We start from the raw sequence: 21,330 nt of genomic DNA, 5'->3' as shown, positions 1-21,330 counted from the left end.
TTAAATGACTTACCCATGGTCACATAATTAGAAAGTATCAGAAATGGGATTTGAACCCAGGCCTTCCTGACTCCTGATCCCAGCATTCTTTCCATTATGCCACACTGCCTCTCATATTCTATTCTTCTGTAGCACCTCTCTGGGCTACCAATTTGCACCTGCAGTTTAGGGGTCCCTGCAGAATGACTGCCCTAGGTGGAAAACAATTCCTAAAACTATAGCTCAGGAAACTCCCCACCCTCACCCCACCCCCATTACTCCTCCTGCCTTAGTTCATTGCTGCAATGGGACCAGCTTCCTTTGTTTCCCCCACAGTTCAAGTAAAACAAAACTATGTATTGGCCATGTTCAAAAATGTGTGTCTCATTCTACGTAGTTAGTCCATCACTTCTCTGTCATGAAGTGGATGGTATTCTTCATCATTGGTACCAAGGAATCATAGTTGATTATTGGGTTGATCAAAGTTCTTAGGTTTTTCATAATTGTTCACCTTTATAATTGTTGTTAGAGTATAAAGTGTTCCTGATCTGCTCACTTCAGTCAGCATCAGTTCATACCTAGGTTTCCCTGAAAACATTTTCTTCATTACTTCTTACAGTCTAGTAAAGTATTTCCATTCTATTCATATACCGTAATTTGTTTAGCTATTCTCCAATTGATGGGTATCCTATTAGTTTCCAGTTCTTTCTGCCACTATAAAAAGAGCTGCTATTTTTTGTATATCTGAGACCTTTTCCCTCCTTCTTTGATCTCTTTGTGGCAGCTTACTTTTTAATATAGTCCCAAGCATCAGTGGCTGATGCTTTTAGCTAATCACTAGAAGTTTCTTTGAGTCAAACACATTCATGCTCATGCCCATCTAGTTGACTGAGAACTTTCTACACAACTTGTAATCAGGTTGTAGGAAAACTCCATATTACCTTCTTTACCCTCCCCAGTAACACTTCACACTCTCCCTTTGCTGTAGTCTCTTAGCAACCACTCCTCTTTTGATGAGTGAGTTCTATACAGATGTCACCATATCCAGATCCCGAGAGCAGGTTACTGTTTCTCCTTTCTCAAGGAGTTCAGTACCTAGTTCAGCCTTCCTCTCCAAGCCAATACTGCCAGCAATACTAGAGGTATTAACATGAGCTCTATTCTCAAACATCCAGTTCATTAATTTCTTTTAAAACCCCACCTAACCTATACACCTTTAAGACCGCACTTGAGTCAGACACAGGAATGGTGACATCCTTGTTCTCATCATCGCCCACAAGTGTTCTGCTTTCATATTGAAGAATTCTGAAATGTCTCTATGCCACTATCACTTGCTTTTCTGTTCTCTCTCCCTATGCCCCACCCCTCCTAAACCTGTTCTTCATCCTCCATACTTCAGTGTTCACCTAGGCCATCATCCTGGCTCTGGCTTCACTTTTCTCCTTTCCCATTCTTACCGTATGCTACCCTCTCTTGACCCTCATGCCTTGTCGCACCCTAACCCTGGACTACCCGTCAACCTCCTCTGCTTCTTCTCTAGTACACCAACACTTCCAGGGACGTGTTCCTGGAACACTTCCCATTGAGGACTGAGGCTGCCCCCTGGCCACTTTTGTTGGGGGGGAGGGAAGATAAGGCTTTAGCCTTCTGATGGAGGTAATGCTTCTAGTTGGTCTCCACAGGCAGCTGCAAGCACCACCCACTCAACAAACTTCAAAAGGAGACAACTTCTGTTCTCATTCTTTCCTGAATGTGTGATTTGAGAATCCAACAGTTTTCCTTTGGGCTTTTCATGACGGAGGTGGGGAGGATTTCTTCACTTCCTGACCCTGACACCTATGACACTAAGAGCACATGTTTTAGGTAAGTTGAAGACCAGCTTTCATGGTCTCAGCACCTTCTTCTGCTTTGTATCTTTCCCTGAGCACAGGCGACTATGACCTTGAAAGATGGATTTCTCTAGACTGATGGCTACTTCAGAAGTCTGGGAGGGGGTGAGGTGGGGGAAATGCTAAATGTAGTTACAATTCTTCTTAGAAGAAAGGATGACTATTAGGCAGGATGATGAGCCAATTATGCCCTAGCCAGAGCCAGAGCCAAATAAGAAAAAGCCTGACTCTTCTCCTTCAAAATTCTTCAGACTTCCCTTAGAACTGAACCTGGTCAGTCCATATCACTTGGTGAAAGAGGATACTCCAGTCCCCTGGATCAGTAGATGTTACACTTACATGTTGTCTTCCCTGTTAGAATGTAGGGTCTTTCATGAACGAAAGTGTTTTCTTTTTAATCTTCTATCTCCAATGCCTACCATAATGCTTAGCACATTATACGGTATGTCCTTAAATGCTTACTGATTGACAAAAGAAAAAAAAGTTCATTATTGGGCCTTCCCTTTGCCTAAGTAAATATTTCGGATAAATTGTGATATTCAATCCTCAAGAATAAGGCTTATGATACAAAATGCCAAAATGTGATTAACAGTTACTCCCCTAAAGTCAGTCAGGCAAGGAAACTGAAACAAAGAACCACTGAATGTTCTAATCTATAGTTTCTGTTCAGGGCTTCCCATTGCTGCTAAATAAAAATATTAAAATAAATGGGATAGGGGCAGCTAGGTAGTGCAGTGGATACAGCACTGGCCCTGAAGTCAAATCCAGGCTCAGACATTAGCTGTGTGATCCTGGGCAAGTCACTTAACCTCAATCGCCTCCCCCCAAAAATAACAAAATAAAATAAATGGGATAATAAGTAAAATCAAGTGTGAACTGATATCAAAGGAGAAGTGTAGTATATTCACAGAATTATTTCAACCTTTGACACACAAAAGGTACTATAACTATTTGATGTGGCAGAAACATATCACTGCCATTATCAGTATCTCCCAAGCTCCAGTCTCCTTTTTAAAAGTCCATTCTTCTCTGCTTACCTACATACTTATCCCAAAATAAATGTTTAATTACCAAAGACTCTCAAACAACATACTTGGAATTGTCATGTAATAGGGATAGAGACTGAACCTGGGATTTCATTAGTTTAGTGAGGAAAACTATAAGATAAGGAACCTTCAGACAACTCTGGTCAAAACCTTCTCTGCAACTTACAGTCTTAAAGAGTCTGCCTAAAGCACTGAAAGAGAGGTTAAGTGCCTTGCCAAGAGTCACAATGCCAGTACATGCCAGACTCAGGCCTTGGGCTCAGGGATTCCTGGCTCCAAAGCCAGTTCCCTACTACACCCCACTGCCTCCCACAATGTAATAAAAATTAATGTTGCCATAAACAAAGCTTCAGTTTCGAAACAAGTGACATGTTGACATTTCTCCTTCATTCACAGTCAGACCCATAGAGGAGGAAAAGCTTATTCGCTTAGTCTCAGTGTCCATGTAAGACAAGGTAGATCTGGGGGGGTTATTTGTGATTCCTTGGACTCAATAGTTAAAACACTTTGGGACATAATTGGAGAAATACCTTGGCAATCCCTTTTTATGTGGATAAGGAACTGGAGTTGGACTGGGCCTCAAGTTAAAGGTCTCCTTTGTGTCCAAGGATTTTTCTAGATGATTTAATCATGCTATTATTCCCATACCTTTAATGGTAGGAATGCTCTGGTCACTTTTTCTTCCAGTTCTGCTAGTCACTAGAAAGGAATTAATGAATTATGAGACCAAATTAAAAATAATTATTACAAGGTATTGCATATATAAGCAACCACTTGAGGCAGATTATCACTTTTACCTAGCAACCAGTTTTTCAGTGTCTTTAAAAAAAATTCGTAAGAGGAGAAAAACAAGGGGAAAAGTGACATAAGAAACAAAGAAGGTAATTGATGAGTAAATATGCTTCCTACCTTTGGGCAGAAAGGTGATAAACTAAAGGTACAGAATGAGACATTTTCAGACATGGTCAGTGTGTGAATTTGTTTTGCTGACCACACTACTTTGGTACAAGGGAAAGCTTCTATGTGGAGGAGAGGATAGGAGATTAATGGAGAGTTGGTGGATAGTAAGAAAAATACAAAAAAGGGAAAGGAGGGTTAATAAAATTAACAAAATACATAGAAGATAGTATAAGCAAATTCAGAATAGAACACAAACTAGACAGTTTTGTTACTATAGTGTTAAATTTAATACACACTTTAAAAAACCAAATATACTTAACTAAGTATGTTTTTAATACACACTTTAAGAAAAACAAACTATACAATGAAAGTTCACAATTTCATACATGATCATCTTTTTCTGTTCTTTGAACACTGAGATATTCAAGTCTGTTTAATGATTGCTAAGTTCATAATAAAAAGAAAAAATTTTTTTCAAATGGCAGAGGTGCTGAAAATATCAGCACTAATAGATGTACCTAAATAGCTTTAAAACACTGCTTTGGAAGTTTATAGCATGCAGTTAAGAAATTTCAAATTGAATGGAGTAGTCTCATGCTCTTCCTTCTGCCAAAAAAAGGACTAGATTGGAGACTTTGGGTCACTACATAATCAAATCAAACTTGGTTATGTAAGGGCTCTTTAAGATCACCTAGTGAAATCTCATTTTTATAAAGTAATTAACAAATACTTTGAATTAAAAAATAATGGAGGTAAACCATCATGTTGCTTTGTTCTTTTTGAACATTCCATCGTCAAATGTTCCTTAGTAGACAAAGTTAACCATGGACTTCGTGCAAGATACTGAAGTTTTTCAATTGTGTAGGCAGGTGGTTTGGCATCTGATCTGTTTTGGCTTCTCTCAGTAATAAGTAAAAACTCCTGTGGGTTTATGTTGGGTTATGAAGAAAATGCATATGTCATTTAAAGCACCAATTTTTTGTTTCCTTAAAGTTACTAAGGATGTTTGTTCCCTTAATGACAATCATTATACATTCAATGTAAAAAAAAGATAAATGTAAATCACATCTAATAAAAACACGGCAAAAAATAAGCCTTTCAGTACTCAAAAATATGTTTGTAAAACCTTCAAGATGGAAAGCAAATTAAATGTCAATTATTAAAAACTACCTGTAATACTTTAAGATCATAAATGAGTTTAATCTGGGCATAAACCATTACAAAATTAAGAACTTCAAGCATTCTCTTTATTTAAGATAATTTAATAATCAGCAAGGGAGTATTCCTCTCTTCCACAGATAGACACTGGGCTCCTGAAAACAAAGTTGGTAATTTAGCACAGTATCTAGGACACAGTGGGCTTGTTAATTGATTGGTTTAGACCAGAAACGTAAGACTTTAACGTAACTGGCCACTTTAGTGCTTGTTTCTGGCGACTATAACTTGGTATTCGCTACTGCACCTCACTCAGAAAGACTAGCCTAAAAGGAAGAATATATTTCTTTTAGCTCCTGTTCTACCGGAGCCACCTGAAAGGAGGAGTAGTTATGACTTCCCAAGACTGATGGTGAAACACGCCTCTTGCTTCTCAGCAGGGAGGTGATGAGCCCGAGACAAGGGCTGAGGCACATGCATTTTCAGATCTCATCACTTATTTGTCACAACGGAGAAGGCTCTATGAGAGTCAGTGGAAATCAACAAGGCTGCTTAAAAAAAAAAAAAGCATCAATGAAACATTAAGGGGAAAAAATAAGCTGAAATGAAGCTGCTATTCAGAGAAAACGCAGACGACCTCAGTCAAGAAGAGAACTCTTCTTCCCAGTTCTCTTTTTGGTTCGGGTGACCAAAATGGTACTTTCCAGATGACTAAAATTTTCAGGACGATGGTCCAGGATAGAAAGAAAAACACTTTTTACTTAATAATGTACAACATTAAATACCACAATGATTCATCCTTTCAAGCATTGGTACCCTGTCTATTCTCTGTTACACGTAGAGTGTTCAGGGATATAGGGAACCTATTACACAGTCTATTTCACAGGTGTCTTCAGGTATGACCCCGTTCCTGGTCTCTCCTACTGCTTATAGGGGCTCTGGTTCAGAGGGAAAGGTTCCCTCCAGAGCTTCAAATGCACTGGCAAGAAATCGAGACCGATCAGGACTACAATCCCCAGAAGGCATCTCGGGCACCTCAGCATCCGGGGCAGTCACCGCACGGGATGCCTGGGAGTTGTGGTCCTTTCCCTCGTTGGAAGTCCCCATCCACGCTAGGATTGGACTGGCGTAACCGACCACAACTCCCAGAAGTCCGCTCAGCTTCACGGGGGTGCTTCACGTTCTCATGGCGCGACGCAGGCGCACTCGGACCTCGGCGCGGACCGCGCAGACTGAATAATAAAAGGGGAGCGGCGAAGAGGGAGGAAGACAGGACCATGTCGAAGGGCCCCGGGCCTGGCGGCTCCGCGGCTTCCTCGGCGCCCCCGGCCGCCACCGCCCAGGTGCTGCAGGCGCAGCCCGAGAAACCGCAGCACTACACGTACGTAGAGCCCCCCCGCCGCGCGCGCACGCTTGACGTCAGCGGCTAGCGTGAGTCACGCGCGCAGGGAGAGCGCGAGGCGGCCTCTACCCAACCCTCCTCTTCTTCTACCCCCTCCCCCTCCTTTTCTGGCCGGGCCTAGACCGGTTCCAACCTGATGGGGCCAGTCCCAACCGCCTCCAACTGCCACCAACCGCCATCCGGGCCAGAGGGCGGGAAAGTCGGGTTCATTCCCCGCGGGGTTGGCAGGGGCGCAGGATGCGGTGACACACACAGATTGAGCTTGGCCTGGCCATCGAAGCCTAACTATCCCCCCGGCCCTTCAGGCTCCCCCTCTTCTTCCCCCCAGTCCTGGGTCTTGACTTATGTGCAACACGACGCCCGGAGACGCGCTGAGGGAGCCTGGCCCCCGGAAGTCATTAGCAGCTTGTGTGCCCCTCGGTCATGGTCAGGCGGGTCTAGGTCTAACTGCATGCAGGCCCGGTGGCGGTGCCGTCGCCAGCACCTAGTATTCGCATAAGCAAACAAACCCTCGTGGAGCATGCCCTCCCCCCAAGTGACAGTGACACAAGGTGGGGCCCTCAGGTGGCACCCACACCCACGTGAAGCACATGCACAGCTCGGTCACGGCAGGGCATCCCAAAACACAGTCTTCCTCAGGCTACTACTGCAGACTCGGGAGCACGAGCTGCTGAGTCGTTTGGGTAATCCCAAGGAGCCAGGGGGACGTGCCATGCAATGCATACAGAGGCGGCCCTGCAATTAGCAGTATGGGAGGTGGGAAACCTCCGCGGAGGCTGGGAAAGAAACCTGAGGTTCTTAGAAGCATGCAGGGAGGGTCTGGCTTTAAGGAAAGCACCCCTAGTCCACCGTCCCCCACGCCTAAGCCTAAGGTTGTGGTGGTTGTCCCAAAGCCATCCATCCCCACGGCCGTCAGAGTTTTGCCTATTGAAGGGGAGCTTCCAAAGCCGCACATTCTGGTGCCTTTGGAACCGAGCCTTAAGCAGCTGCCCGGCAGGGACAGGGAGCGAGCACCTTGTGCAGCTGAAGGAACCAAGCCGCAGGTAGGGGGGACGCTTGGCTCGCTCCTGAACTCAGAGATGAGGCTTGTTGGGGACCAAGGGAAGCAGTTGTTAGGCGCTGTCTTGGTGTCTTTTTTGGGAAATTCTGGTGCTTTGGTCCGAAGCTGGTGATGCAGCCTTGATTACGGGGCCAGACTTGGGCTAGACTGGAGCCATGGTGAAAATGAGCCCTGCCACCTTTGTTTACCCTCTCATTCTCACTGGAGGCCTGTTTTTTATAATCTTTGATTCTCTCCAGTAGTAGTGGTAGTGGCTTTACTGTTGATGAATTCCAGAAAATAATACAGAAATGGGTGATAACCAGCAAACTTAATGGATTCTTTTGCTTTGGAAACATGCAAAATCCATAAAAGTAAACTTTTGAAAATGATCTTTGGTTGCTTGGATTTAGTTTTGCAATGGAATACATAGAACCCCAGAAAGTATTTTGGGTAGTCTGAGGAATCACAGTCTGTGTTTCTGTTATATTGTTAGCAGTTTCTAAAATCATTAGGGCAGAGAGTTGCTTTTTGGGGTTATCTGTTGAAACAGAAGTAATCAACTATTATAAATCACTGTAAATGTAAATACATGAGTGTACTGAATTGCTGCTGATGACTAATTGGATCATTTTGTCTTTTTGCTGCTTATTTTAAAAGCCTGTGTGTCCAAATCAGTAATTGAAAGCAGATGATCAATTGTCTTTGAAAACAGAGCATCCTGTGCTTTGGTGGTATGTCCTTAAATCAACCAGAGAAGATAGGACAGACCATGGTTGGTTAGTATTTGGAAGTCATGGATGCATTTGTCCCAGTGGCTCCTTTCAAAAGTCTGCCTTCAGAAATCAGAGATGTGAGCTCAGGTGTGATAATTTTCAAGACCAGATTTAGACTTTCAACCCTTACCTTTCCTGTCCTGTGAAACTGGGCATGTGAAACGACTCATGGGCATTGTGGGTGTCAGTGTAAATTGTGAGGGGGAAGAGAAAACTAAGAATGCCTTGGTTTTGATGTACATACAGTATTTACATTTCAAACTGGAGACTGCTTTCACTTCATTCCTCACATCACAGATTTCAGATTGGTTTCCATTATGGAAAAAATCCTTGTCCGTTTCAGCTGATTGTTTGGATTTTCTTTGAGAATTTGGGTTAGTCCTGCTCTGAAGGCTTGCCCATTCTCATTTGCAGTGATATGGTCCTCTCTCTGTCTGGGGAAAGAAGAGTTTGCTATAAAATTAGTTCTCATCTTTCTAAGTGTAGGCTACTTCAAGGAGCACCAGTGACACATCCCCTTTATATCCACAGAAGCAAAAGAAGCAAAGCAAAGTTGCCTAGAGTTGACTTTTTTTGGGGGGGCTTGCTGCTGGGGTTTGTCCATTCTTGTACTAAGGTGCTTTCTTCGTAAACCTAGCTAGAGGTTCAATTTCAACAAAATAGTTTGGAGGATTTTGGTTTTCTCTGTTTTTAATAAGTATTCATTCCTGTTTTGGAAGAAGTTTTTAATGTAGCATCTAAACACACCCCATTAAAGTTTGGGCACATAGCTTATCAGAGAGTAAGCCTTTAGAGTTGTCTCTGAATCTTTTCAATGTACAATGTTAAATACTTTTCTCAGTGCTCAGTAAATTATCAAGAACACCAATAATGATAATGCTTTTTCACAACCAGAAACTGTGCCCCCACTACCTAATTTGCTAGATTGACTATAAAGTTGGTCTTTTATTGGGCAAGTGCAGACAGGTCTGTAAAACAGTTTCAGCTCATTCAAAACAAATCCATCTTGTGCTAGTACAATATATTAGAGGATTGGAGTAAAAGTAAGATGAAAATGTGAAGTAATTGAAATGTTTTTTGGAATTGTAACATTTACTCTAAGTTTGTTTTTATCTCCCTCATGAAGGATTTTGCTATTTTAATTGTATGGTTAAAAGTTTGTTGTTGTTGTTTTAAATAAGAAGGTCATAAAAGGAAGCCCTTTGAAAAACAATTCAAGTTTCTGGCCTTCTTATATGTAATTTTGGCATTCAAAAGTGATGAAAACTGTACTTCATGATGGATTCTTTCACGTATTTTTAATGCAGAGAGCATTTCATTTTTGTTAAGTCTAGCCCAAGTTAGACTGATTGTGCTCTTGAATTGCAAAGGAAAATGAAATCTAGCTCAATGTGATTTTTGGCCATTGGATATGTTTTCATATTGGACCCAGAGAGTAAATGTTGTTGACAGTCTCATCTAGTCAGACTCCATTTTCATTTAAGAATGTCATTCAGGCACTTTTTAATGAGGATAGGGTAGCAGTAATTCTGTAAGGTGGATGCTTTGAATCAGATTTGCTAGCATCTGTGCATATTAATGTCATGAACTCTACTTAATTTCATCTGATCATGTTTTGGAAAATCCAGTTTTCTTGGGAAATCACTTTTAAAATGTTATTGCAAACTACAGAAGTATTCTAAGTTTGTACTCTGGAGAGCAACTTGCTGCATACAGAATAATTTGTCATCTTAGAACTAGTACTTAACCACCTCAGTGATGGTGAGTCAAGTTGCTAATAAAGAATTATGGAGGTCAATCACTGGTTTGAAAGCAACTTCCTTACATGATATAAATTAAGAATTCAGTTTGATCTTTAGTCAGGTACCCATAGGGTCTATTAATAGGAGTTAAATGCCCATATCAAGGAAAAATAGGCTCTTAAGAATAGTACTTATCTGCTATAATCTAAATTAATGATTAAAGTCAAGATTTGCTTAATGGTTAAGTTTTTTTGTTTTAATCCAGCTATGTTAGATACTAAAGAAGGCTTCCCCACAATCCATATGCATCTGCTTTGACTGATGGTTTCTATCAACCTTCAAAAGACTGTGACTTATTGGTGAGGGCAGCTGGACAACTCTCAGAACAACTTAGAGAAATCCACCATGGGCACACTCTATAAAGGAGCTCCTTCTCTGGAAAGTAGCGCCCCAGATAAGTGCACAAAAGCAAGACACCCTCGTGGACCTACTTCCTCCCGCTTTCAACACCCTGATGCCTGAAGGTGAGGTCTCCTTCCTGTGTGTCTTAGAAGCCATGAGCACACTTTGAGAATTAAAGCCATAGGGAGAGCCTGGGCGAACCACAGTTGCAGTCTTTCCACCTAGGGTCTTAGGTAAAGGTTGTTTTTCTTGTTAGCAGAGAATCTAGATCTGAAGATGGTTAATGTAGGGATACATAACTCTGAGATACGGACTGGTCCAAAGATAAGTCATTTCCCCAAACAGGAGGTCGTTTGTATTTTGAAATCATAGTCTTAGACAGAGCCAAACCTTTCAAAATTTTTCTTTTCTTTTTATGATACTGGCTTAATTTTAAGGCTGATCCCTGCCCAAATGTCATGGGTTCAGTCCCCATGTAGGCCACTTAGCTTTGCCACTACTTCAGAAAATACCTCTAATCCCTAGCCAGTCATCTTCTAAGTATCTGCCCTTGGCCTTAGGAGAGACCAGAGAAAGTTTGACTATTCTGCCAGTGGGTTAGTAGCATGGACTTTATATTAGGAGGACAACAAATACTAGTTAATTTGTGCCCTTTCTCCTTCTTTACTCCTTTCACCAAAGGTATCCCCTACTTTTCTAGAAAAATGCCTCCCTTGTGCCAAATTTTCGTGATTTTCTTTGGTTATGAAATGTCAGTTCACAAGAAGGCCAAAAACAGCAGATCTGTATTTGAAATCTAAATTGTCTCTGGTCCTTTCTCTTAAGAGAGAGAAATCTAGTCTTTTTTTCTATATTTTTCTGAAAATGAATTGTGCTTACTTCCTGGGATTGGAGTGGGGAGTTTGCAGTCCTACCGAATACTCAGCAGACTCCATTTTTCAGTTGTTTTTTAAAGGCACATTTGGGCTCTTCATTAAGGACAGTACACATGTATAATTTGTTTAACATTAAGTCAATGGCTATAGTATTTTAAGTTTTTTTTAATTAAAAAAATTTTTTTTTTTTTTAGTATTTTAAGTTTTAAAAAACTAGTCAGAACCATTGAATAACTGTCTCTAAAATCCCTCAACTCTCACCCCTTTTTTCTTTGCCAGTTTATAGAGTTTGACAGCAGTGTCAAGAGCTGATGAGGAGGAGAAGATGGAAAGGAGTCTAGCATCCTAAAAATTTCATAGCATTCTCTGTAATGTGGCCCTTTTCCAGTTGGTGTCTCCATTTATTTAAAAGATAAAGAAGATACTGAGGCCTGGGAGACCTGTCATCAAATCAGATTTGAGTTTACTGAAATGTTGTTCCCTTTTCTTCTATTCTTCACCTTACTTTGGATCACTTTGTGAAAATGAAAACCAGTTATTTTCTGTTGTTAGTTTAAATGACATATGATCAGCATAAATTGTTAAAAATGACTCCTAAACAGTGGGAGCCAGAGGGAAAAAGGACCATGTTTGTATCTTGCTATTGGCTTGTATTAGCAAGCTTGAGGAGATGGTTAGGGAGAATGAGTTTGATGACTCTCCTTTGTTGTACTTTTATTGATTTGAGGGTTTTGTAAAGCTTTTCCAAATCTAGCTAAAAACATACATTTGCTTTCATTGCTGCCAGGTGCTAACAAGTACCAGGTGTGTGGTAGCTGTGACTTAACAACTTTCAGTATTTCAGGATTGCTATGAACCAGGTGTGCAGAGATGATGTAAACAAGACTAAATATTTGCACTTTGTAAACAAAAGTAAATTATTTGTAAGCCAATAATGCTTAGTCATTAGCGTGTGAAATGAATATTAAATACTCAATCAAGCATATTATGCAAAATAATACTTAAAATGTTTCTACTCTCATTGCCAAGAGATACATTAAAGAGGTCTTTTTAGTGTACAGGTAGATGTAATTTTGGCCTGTCCTAACCTGAACTCCAGAGAGCTTCCAAAATATCACTGATGCTCATTACTTCTCTGTGCCTTTCAATGCTGTGTTGTAGCTGAGAATTTATTAACTTAACTAGGGCAATTTTATCTTTTTCACCTATAATCAACCTCTGGCCCAGAATTGTCCACGCTCTAATTTGGCTGTGAATACCTTTATACCTTAATCCATTCTGTCTTTTGGGCAGCTTCAGTCAGAATATTAACTTTATTGGAACTCAACACCAAAACAATTCCTAGGCTAATGCTCCATTGAGCAAATTCCTTCAGAAGTGTAGACCCTCAAAAATGGGCATTATTTAAGTCAGAGTTGTATTCCCTTTGCTTATATGGACACTTCTCTTACAGGTTTTGCCAGAACTGCTCTATCTGTGCTGCTTCCCTCATAATTCCCTTTTTTCTCACAGTGTTTATCAGATGTATACCTTACTGGGCCAAACACATCTTTTCCTTTAGCAGAGCAGATGAAATATATGTACACACAGACACACACACACTCATACACAGATACACATATATGCAACAATGTATCTGTTAACCAAATATAATAAAATAGACACAAAATTGGAATTTTGTCACACCTTGCATGGGCTGAAATAGACTGTTCTGGCAGGTCAGCTATCCCTTAGTGATTTCAGAAAAAAAACACCTCATCAGTTTGAATCAAGTTGCTAATGATGTGTAAGTTTGGGGTCAAATAGGTGATTGATTTTCACACTTCTGATATATTCTCCATTGTCATGGATGTGGTAACAACCTATTGGAAATGAGGGGCTGATAGAAGCGGACTTAGCTTTAGAAATTACCAGAGTGTGTACTTTTTGCTACTGCTTCTAGTCTTAGGGCTAGAACAGCCCATGGGTGTTATTTGGCTATATTGACATTAGGTTTACTGAGCACCCAAGAAAGGAGATGAATTATTTTCCTGTGTCAACCTCCCTGGGGCAGTTTGCTTGCTGATAGAAGTAGAACAGCTATGCTGTAAGTTCCCAGGACAGTTTTGTGCTTCTGAGAAAGTTCTCTCTAGTTCTGAGCTCTCACTATACTTTGTCTTCAGCTCTCATGCTCAAAGATGCCCTTAAGATCATCTACACCAATAAGTTCATTAGATACTCATTGGACTGAGTAATCTTGAGTCCATCTTAGCTTTCTGATCAGCCCAGTAGACCTCTGGGCTCTGCCACTAGTCATTGCACCTCTTGTGGTTAAGAGTTGGACTAGATGATTCCTAAGGTCCTTTCCAGTTCTAATGTTATTTCATTGTTCCAAATCTCTGAGACCTATTATTAGGCATCAAATTGGAATAGTTTACCTAAATAATATATCTCTACTCTTAATTCAGAAATCCTTTCATTGGAATGCTTAACAATTATCACCATTAGCATTCTAAATTGAATTGGTGAGTTAAGAATTGGCTCTTGGCTCATTTTTAGTGGATCATAAGTTATTTCTGTTTTATATTTGTATATGTGTACATATAAATATGTTAGTATGTATATGGACTTTTAAAGTATATACATGGGGGCAGGTAGGTGGCGTAGTAGATAGAGCACCTGCCCTGAAGTCAGGAAGACCTGAGTTCAAATCCAGCCTCAGACCAAACACTTGACACTTACTAGCTGCGTGACTTTGGGCAAGTCACTTAACCACAATTGTCTTTTTAAAAAAAAAATAAAGTATATACATAGAATTGGTTGTGAATGTAGTACTGATAGCTAGGGAAAATTAGGGAAAAGTCCTTCCTCAACTAACTACTCAAAAGTGAGGAATGATTTTCAACAATGTTTTGAAACAAAAGTCTACTTAGATATAATTAAAGCAAAAGCATCTAGTAAGAAACAGTGAATTATTCTGATTTTTGGGTCAATGTTTTCTATTTTTTCCAAGATATTTTCAGGAATAAACATTTTATGGTTCTTGGATATTAAGGGGTCTAAGAAAATACTTTTAAATTCCTATCCCCTCACCCCCCAATAAATGTGCAATAAGTTCTTGTCCTACATTTCTTTTCAGGAGGGGATTTTGATGTAGAAAGAAGACTCGTTGAATAAAACGAATATTCGATAATAAACATTCAGAGCTATAAACAATGCCAATACCCTCTATTTAGTTAATGATAGTTATTTGCTTGTATTCCATCCTTTGATGCTATTTACAGGATCATGTCATTAGAAATTCAATAAGGGATTTTTGAGAATAGGGCCATTTCTTTATCTTTTAATGTTCCATTTTCATCATAGAATACATATATCTTAATTAAGAAAACAAATTCAGCTTTTTCAAGAGTAGTAGTAATAAAGTTAAATAATAGTTTAATAGGGACAAGTGTATTGCACATTATCTTATCTCATACCATATACTTGGTGCTTTCCATTTGGAGTCTTCTTTCAAAGCACTTATGCAAGACTATGAACAGTAACCTCTGGCCAGCAGTGACAAAAGTCCCTTGTCCATCTTAAGCTACTCTGGAAAATAAGAATGTGCTTTCTCGTTTCTAATTGGTTGCTCTGATTAGAAGGTCTTATTCACTGTCCATGATCCTGGTTATGAATTCTCTGGTGTTTGGTGGGTTCCAGAAAATGTTAGACTTAAATGCACATCTCTCTGAAGCCCTCGCTTTATGTTTGGGCTTCACATGTTGCTTTTCTGCTTCATCAGGCATGGAGCCAAACTGACTTCCCAGTAGTCCTTCCTGTATTATACCAGCTCTCCAAAGACCAAATACTTCTCCCTGGTAGTTGGCTCACTTCAAATTTCACCAATATTGTAATAATATAACTTTAAGACCTTTTCAATAAAGGCATGTCTGGCTTTAGACATGATCAATAACAATTTTATGATTGTTTTAAAGTACTGCAAAAGGATTTTCCTACTACTACTATAAAGGTGTATTTAAGAATTATACTTAATGTATTTTTTCATATCTGCAAGGTGAGGTATATCTCCTCGTCTCTAAAAGAGCAATTCATTCTTTAGCAACACATCTAGGGTCAGCTCCCTATTAAGTTTTCAGTAATATGCTTAGATTATTTTTGGAATGAACCCAAGCAGAGGAAAAGATGTAGTGCACCTAATGATCTTCCATATAGCTTTGGGAGTAATTACTTGGGAGAAACAGAACCAGAGAGAAATAGTACTTTTTGTTGGCTTCCCATTGTGTGTACCAAGCCTGAAGCAGTAGGATTTCAGTCTTAGAACATATCAAGGTTGGGAATAGATAATGACGTATGACTAGAAGAGTTACTTTAATCACTGTGAAGGAAGCACTTTAAAAGAAATATTTCAGTTAAAGATTTTTTATTAAAGGAGAATGTATATGTGTTATTTCCTACCCAAAAAAAAATGGACATTTAAAAACTTTATTTCTTTTTTCTGCTAAGTCAGTGATTCATTCTGAAAGAACTTTAAACTTCAGGAAACAAATTGAAATTAAAAAAACAACAACACCCTAAGTATCTGCTGTATGCTTGAGCTCTCAAGATAGCTGGCTATCTTCCTCCACTTCTAAACAAAAATGAATTCAACAAATTTCGAGTTCCTCTTCTAAGAGTACTCTGTTAGATGCTGGAGAGAAAAAAATAATTTAGATAAGAAATACCTTCACCTTTGTGGAGTTTATAGTCAGCAACAGTTAACTTTAAAACATAATATTACAACATTAGGGAGATGAAAAGTGTTATGTGAAATTTGAGGGAAAAGGTCATTACTGACCTGTGGGAAGGATGTTGGAGTTAGCTTGGGATTGAATTGTAAAGGATGGATTTAATAGGTACAGTGAAGGAAAACGTTCCCCGACACGAGACAATGGTATGACTAAAGACAGAGGCAGGGAAGTACAAGGTGTGTTAAAAGACTAGAGTCCAGTTTGGCTAAGGTACACTCTAGAGCAGTGGTCTCCAAAGTAGCAGGGTGCAAGATGGTCTGTTGAGGTGTATGAAGAAGATAGATCTGGAGAGAGGTACTGTGTGCTACCTGCCGCTGCTACGCCTGCTTTGGGCTGTGTTAGATGGTCAGTCACATAACTCCTTCCCAGTCTCAGACCCTTCCCTCTGCCTGCTGTGCTGGACTTCGTTGGACAGTACTTACCAGGCAGACAGCCAAGCAGTTCTTCTTCACCCACCCCGGCCCTTTTCTCTGCTTGCTGGATAGTTCAGACCACAAAGATGTTTCTGTCAGTATCACTGCCTAGGGCAGTTGACTTACATAATTATACTGATATAAGTGGTATAATTTGAAGTACAGTTGTAATGCATGTAGTGAGGTGCATTAAATTAAGAAGCTTTGTGTTTCCAAGAAAACTCCCCAGGCAATCATACCTTGATTCCCACCAAGGCTCTTTTCTTCACTCTTCCCTTTCCTCCACCAACTGCCACCCCCACCCCAGGAGAACAAGGGAGGCTTGAGCTATCTGGGAAGAAGCTGTGGCAAGGAGAGCCCAGAGAAGCAGGCTTTTTGAGAGGCAGCAAATATTGCTGCCAGTAAGCTTGAGACTCAAGTAGCTAAGCACAAAATGCTCTCAGGTCTGCAGCCCCACTAATTCCCTGTCTCCCCCATCTACCCCTCCACCCCACTGGATCGCATGGAAACAAACGAAGAGAGCCATCTACCACCATGAAACCTGGACCTACTTGGGCATCTTGGCATCTGCCTTGCCACTGCTCCTTTCTTCCCCTCTACAGCTACATTCTGGACCTGGGATCTGACTTCCAGAGACTGTCCCCTCCCCAACCCTTCCTTATATGTGGAAGATGGAAATTTATTAGCCAAATTTCAACAAAAACCTTTGTAGAATTGGTGGATGGGACTGAAAAATGAGTACTGTGATTTAGTAAGAGTAGCCAATGATGCAACTCTCCCATTTGGATCTTCATAGCTCTCTGAGGCAGTTTTTTTCAGCTATAACAACCATTAATAAAGTCAAGTATCAGAAAAAAAAAACTGAACTTAGAACCAGACCTTCAAATTGCTGTATCACAAAAGCTTAAAACAAGATCTTGCAAAATAGTGAAGCATATTCAGTCATATCACTATCACTAAAAAATGTTATATTTTTAGTGAGAAGAAAAAGTTTTTGTGACATTAATAAAATGGAAATTAAAAAAATATTGTTTATTTCATCTTTATCTCATCCTCTGTATGTTTTATAATGTACGAAATATAAAACAGTATATGTATATAATTTATAAATAAATATACATATATTGGTGGTTCATGCTCAAAGAAATGTTTTCTTTTTACTGATAGGATATGTGATCCAAGAAATTTGGAGACCAATGCTGTAGAGCACATACAAGAGAAAAATGTGAGAGAAGCCTGGAAAGGTAGAGGTGCCAGATTGGGGAAGACTTTGAATGCCAGAAATCAGTCTTTACTCAGGAGCAGTAGGTAGCCGTTGGAGATTTTTCCGGAGATTTTTCAGCAGAAGAATTATGTGACTAGATCTGTGCACATGGAAAATCTAGTGGTGAAGGATGGGGGTAGCAGGGGAACGGGTGAGAGTACGCTAACGTCCACCCTACAACTTTCAGCCATATCTGAAACCATTTCTAATTAATTATCATTGTTCAGACTTTTCTATTTCTCTGCTTTCTGCTCCCTACCCCCCAATCCAACCACACAGGATTCTGGAAGACTTAGTAAGATAAACATTTAAGGATCCCTTTCATCTCTAAAACTGATTCTGCAATTTAAAGGCTAACTGATAGTACAAGTACAACCCAATCAGCGTAGTTAATTAACACTGTATATTAAACTAGGAAATTCCCTTGATTTAATTTGCACTTGAGGATAGTTCAAGTCACCTCACTGGTGATATTAGAAAGGAAAAACCTAACACTTCACAGGTAATTGAGACCTATTTAGGATGATTGCTATTGATTTAGAAACATAAATCTGACTTTAAAATTGAAGCTAGATTTTAGGGGAGGCTAGAATGGAGGTTATTGTACCCTGCTAAAATAAAAGTTTACCAATGTGGAGAAAATGGAAAACAAGTGAATAATTTTGTGCTAAAAAGGTGTGGAGAACTGCTTTGTTTTGGCTTGAAAATTAGCTGCCAGCAGAAAAGTACCATTCCTCTTCTCACTGTAACTATCTCATTAGCTATAACTAGGATCTAGATTGTTGCCTCTGCCTCATCCATCTTTTCACACCTCTTTTGGGTGGAAGTCTTACCCACATTGGCCATCAGCCATATCTTACCCTAACCTTGCTAAATCAGTGAGGGCTTGTCAACATAACACTATTAAAACTCCCCTAGGCCTCAGTGGTCTAGGTGTAGAGCACTGACAGTCCCAAGAAATAATAACATGTGGAGAACTGGGGAGAAGGGGAAGGAACACTGCCTTCAAGAGGTGGTTTCTAGCTCTTTTTAGGGACTAGGATTTTGGGGGCAGTTATTTGAATTGGTAAATGGATATCATCTGTGGCTTCTCAGGCCCAGGGATTTAGGGCCTTTTGAACGGGAAAAATTATTGAATGGTTAAAGTCTCTTGTTGAAACCCAGCCTGGAGTTTCGCTGCAGTTCCTGAAAAGCTTTGGTTTCTAAACTGGATTTCAGCATTTCCCAGCAGAGAATTTCTTGTTAACATCTTAAAATAAGCAACCAATTCTGGTCTATAGAGGAATTGATTATCCAAACCAGTGGGTCTTTGCTTTTCCCCTAGCTTGCTTATTTTTTGGGGGGGGGGGAGGGAATGTTCTTCTCACGCCCACCTTTTCTCATATACATGCCCAAGATTGTTAGGGAGAGGAGAGAAAGAAGCCCAGCCAATTTCATTCCTAGTTATAGTCCGTAGTGAAAGGTTTATTTGTATTTTTAAGTGAAAGCTTAGAATTTTCTGACCTCTGATTAGTGATAGAAAAGATTGGGCAATCTTATGTTTCTTGGTCTGTGAGAGGCATCAGAATCCTCTCTGAGTCCCAATTCAGTTCAACAAACATTCACTTAACCATGTTATGTGCAAGATAGTCTGTTAGGATGCAGAGACAAAGCAGTTCCTGCCCTTGGGGTTATAGGAAGTTTATGTAAATAAGAATAATACTAGGTAATTTGAGGAAGGAGAAAAACTCTGAATAAATTGGGGGGAGGAGGGATCAAGGAAGGATTCACAGTGGAGGTGGTAGCTGAGCTGAACCTGGAAGACAAGATTCAGAGAGGCAGAAGTCAAAAGGGAGTATATTACAGCCCTGGAAGACATCCTATCCTAATGTATGGAGAAAGGATAAGGAGTGTTGAATTCAAGTATCATTAGTCCAGTTTGGCTGGAAATCTCGAAAGGTACTAGTATGAAGTAAGATTAGAAAACTATGTAAGAGCCAAATTGTGGAGAGCCTAAAGTCTGGAGCTGAGTTGTATTTTATCTTAGAGGCAGTAGTGAGTCAAAGGCCAAGGGAGCAACATAAGTTAAACCTCTGCCCATGGTAGTTATTTAGGCAGCTCTATGGAAGATGACTTAGAAAAGAGAGAGAGACCCTGGAGGATTGACTATCAACAGTGCTGAAAGCTGCAGAAAGGGTAGGGAGAGACCAAAGATTGTGAAAAAACCGTTGAATGCAGCAGTTAGATTCAATTCATTTCAGTTCTCCTAGCATTTGTTAGATATTGTGCTAGGAACTCAAAGTACAAAGATAAACCAAGAAAGAGGCCCTGCTCTCAAGGAGCTTACATTTTACTCGGATATGTCCATTAGTCAGGATATTATAGAGGGGATTCCCATTCAGATCCAGATTGGACTACTATGTAATGTGTCAAGGGCTTTTCCAGATTAATTTCGGAGGTAGAGTAGAAAGAACACCTTAGAGTCACAGGATTTGGATTAAAACCCTGTAATAGCTGTGTGAACTTAAGCAAGTTTCATAATGTCTGAGTCTCATCTGCAAAATAATTGTATTATCTCAGAGGTTTGTTGTTAGGATAGAAATGAAAATATATTGAAATATTCTATAAATTTAATCTATTAAAGTACAAGGTGCAGTCAATGATAGTAGTGTTTAAGCTATCTGAAAAATTCACCAAGTTATTTTCAGAATGCTATGTTTATGGGTAATTAAAGTAAAACATTTCTTACAAACATAGAAATTAGAGATGAAAGGGATCTTAGAGGTTATCCAGGACAACCCCCTCATTTTATAGATAAGGAAACTGGCCTATATAGATGAAATAAGTTGTCTAGACACACAGGTAATATGTAACAGAACTGTGATTTGAACCCAGGTCTTTTGTCTCTAAATCTAGTGCTATTTCTATTTCGCACACTACCTCTCAAGAAAATTTTTTATTACCCTGCAGCTTTGGATATGAGGCATTACCAAACCCACACTGAAAGCCTTTCCTGCATGGGAGACACTGTCAGCATTTATCTTCTGTTGGCATGGCATTTTGAGGGTCACCTCCATGCCATAATAAGATGTTGGAGGAAGAACAATTTCAGCAAACTATTTTTTCCTTTTTAAAAAATACTGAATTTTTTTTCAACTATCAAAAATCTATTTTTTTTCTCACCTATTTCCTCTTCCACCCCCACTGGGGTGGGGGAGAAGCAAAACTCTTGTAACAAATATGCATATTCAGGCAAAACAAATTTATGCATTGGCCATGTGCAAAAAATGTATTTCTTAATCTGCACTCTGAGTCAGTTACCTCTCTGGGTAGCATGTTTCATCTTGGGTCCTCTGGAATCATGTTGATCATAGCCCTTAAGTCTTTCAAAATTGTTGGTTTTTACAGTCTTGTTATTGTAGAAATTGTTCTCCTAGTTCTGTTCAATTTACTCTGCATCAGTTCATATAAGTTTTCCCAGGTTTCTCTGAAACTATCCCTTTCATCATTTCTTACAGCACAATAATATGAATATGACCTCTTCTTATAGCATGGTTTATTTAGCCATTCCTCAATATCTGAGCACCCTATCATTTTCCAGTTCTTTGCCTCCATGAAGAGCTGCTATAAATAAATGTACATATAGGTTCCTTTCCTCTTTTTTTGATTCTTTTGGGGCATAGACCTAGTAGAGGTATCA

The 21,330-nt window shown here is 39.8% G+C and overlaps 1 protein-coding gene and 1 long non-coding RNA gene across 6 annotated transcripts in view; both read left to right on the top strand.

Annotated features, from left to right (window-relative positions):
* The first annotated feature begins 6,228 nt into the window (after positions 1-6,228).
* The window catches only part of UNK (unk zinc finger), a 38,762-nt gene continuing 23,660 nt past the window's right edge, over positions 6,229-21,330 (top strand). For 3 of the 4 annotated variants that reach the window (XM_027872863.1, XM_027872862.1, XM_027872861.1), the window contains exon 1: positions 6,247-6,350. In XM_027872863.1, the coding sequence (XP_027728664.1) occupies positions 6,247-6,350 (104 nt within the window). Of the gene's footprint in view, positions 6,351-21,330 lie in introns of all 4 variants that reach the window. The other variant, XM_027872864.1, reaches the window with a different exon arrangement.
* On the top strand, positions 6,600-13,900 carry LOC114050852. 2 transcript variants are annotated; one of them, XR_003570090.1, is made up of 3 exons: positions 6,600-8,189; positions 10,194-10,452; positions 11,485-13,900. It is a non-coding gene; the product is annotated as an uncharacterized LOC114050852 (long non-coding RNA). The 2 variants fall into 2 exon arrangements; XR_003570089.1 differs by having other exon boundaries at positions 6,600-8,273.

The sequence above is a fragment of the Vombatus ursinus genome, unplaced genomic scaffold (assembly GCF_900497805.2).
Source record: "Vombatus ursinus unplaced genomic scaffold, bare-nosed wombat genome assembly UNPS02014801.1, whole genome shotgun sequence".
Lineage (NCBI taxonomy): Eukaryota > Metazoa > Chordata > Mammalia > Diprotodontia > Vombatidae > Vombatus > Vombatus ursinus.
Note: the sequence above shows the minus strand (reverse complement) of the source record. Positions and strands in the feature narration are given on the sequence as shown.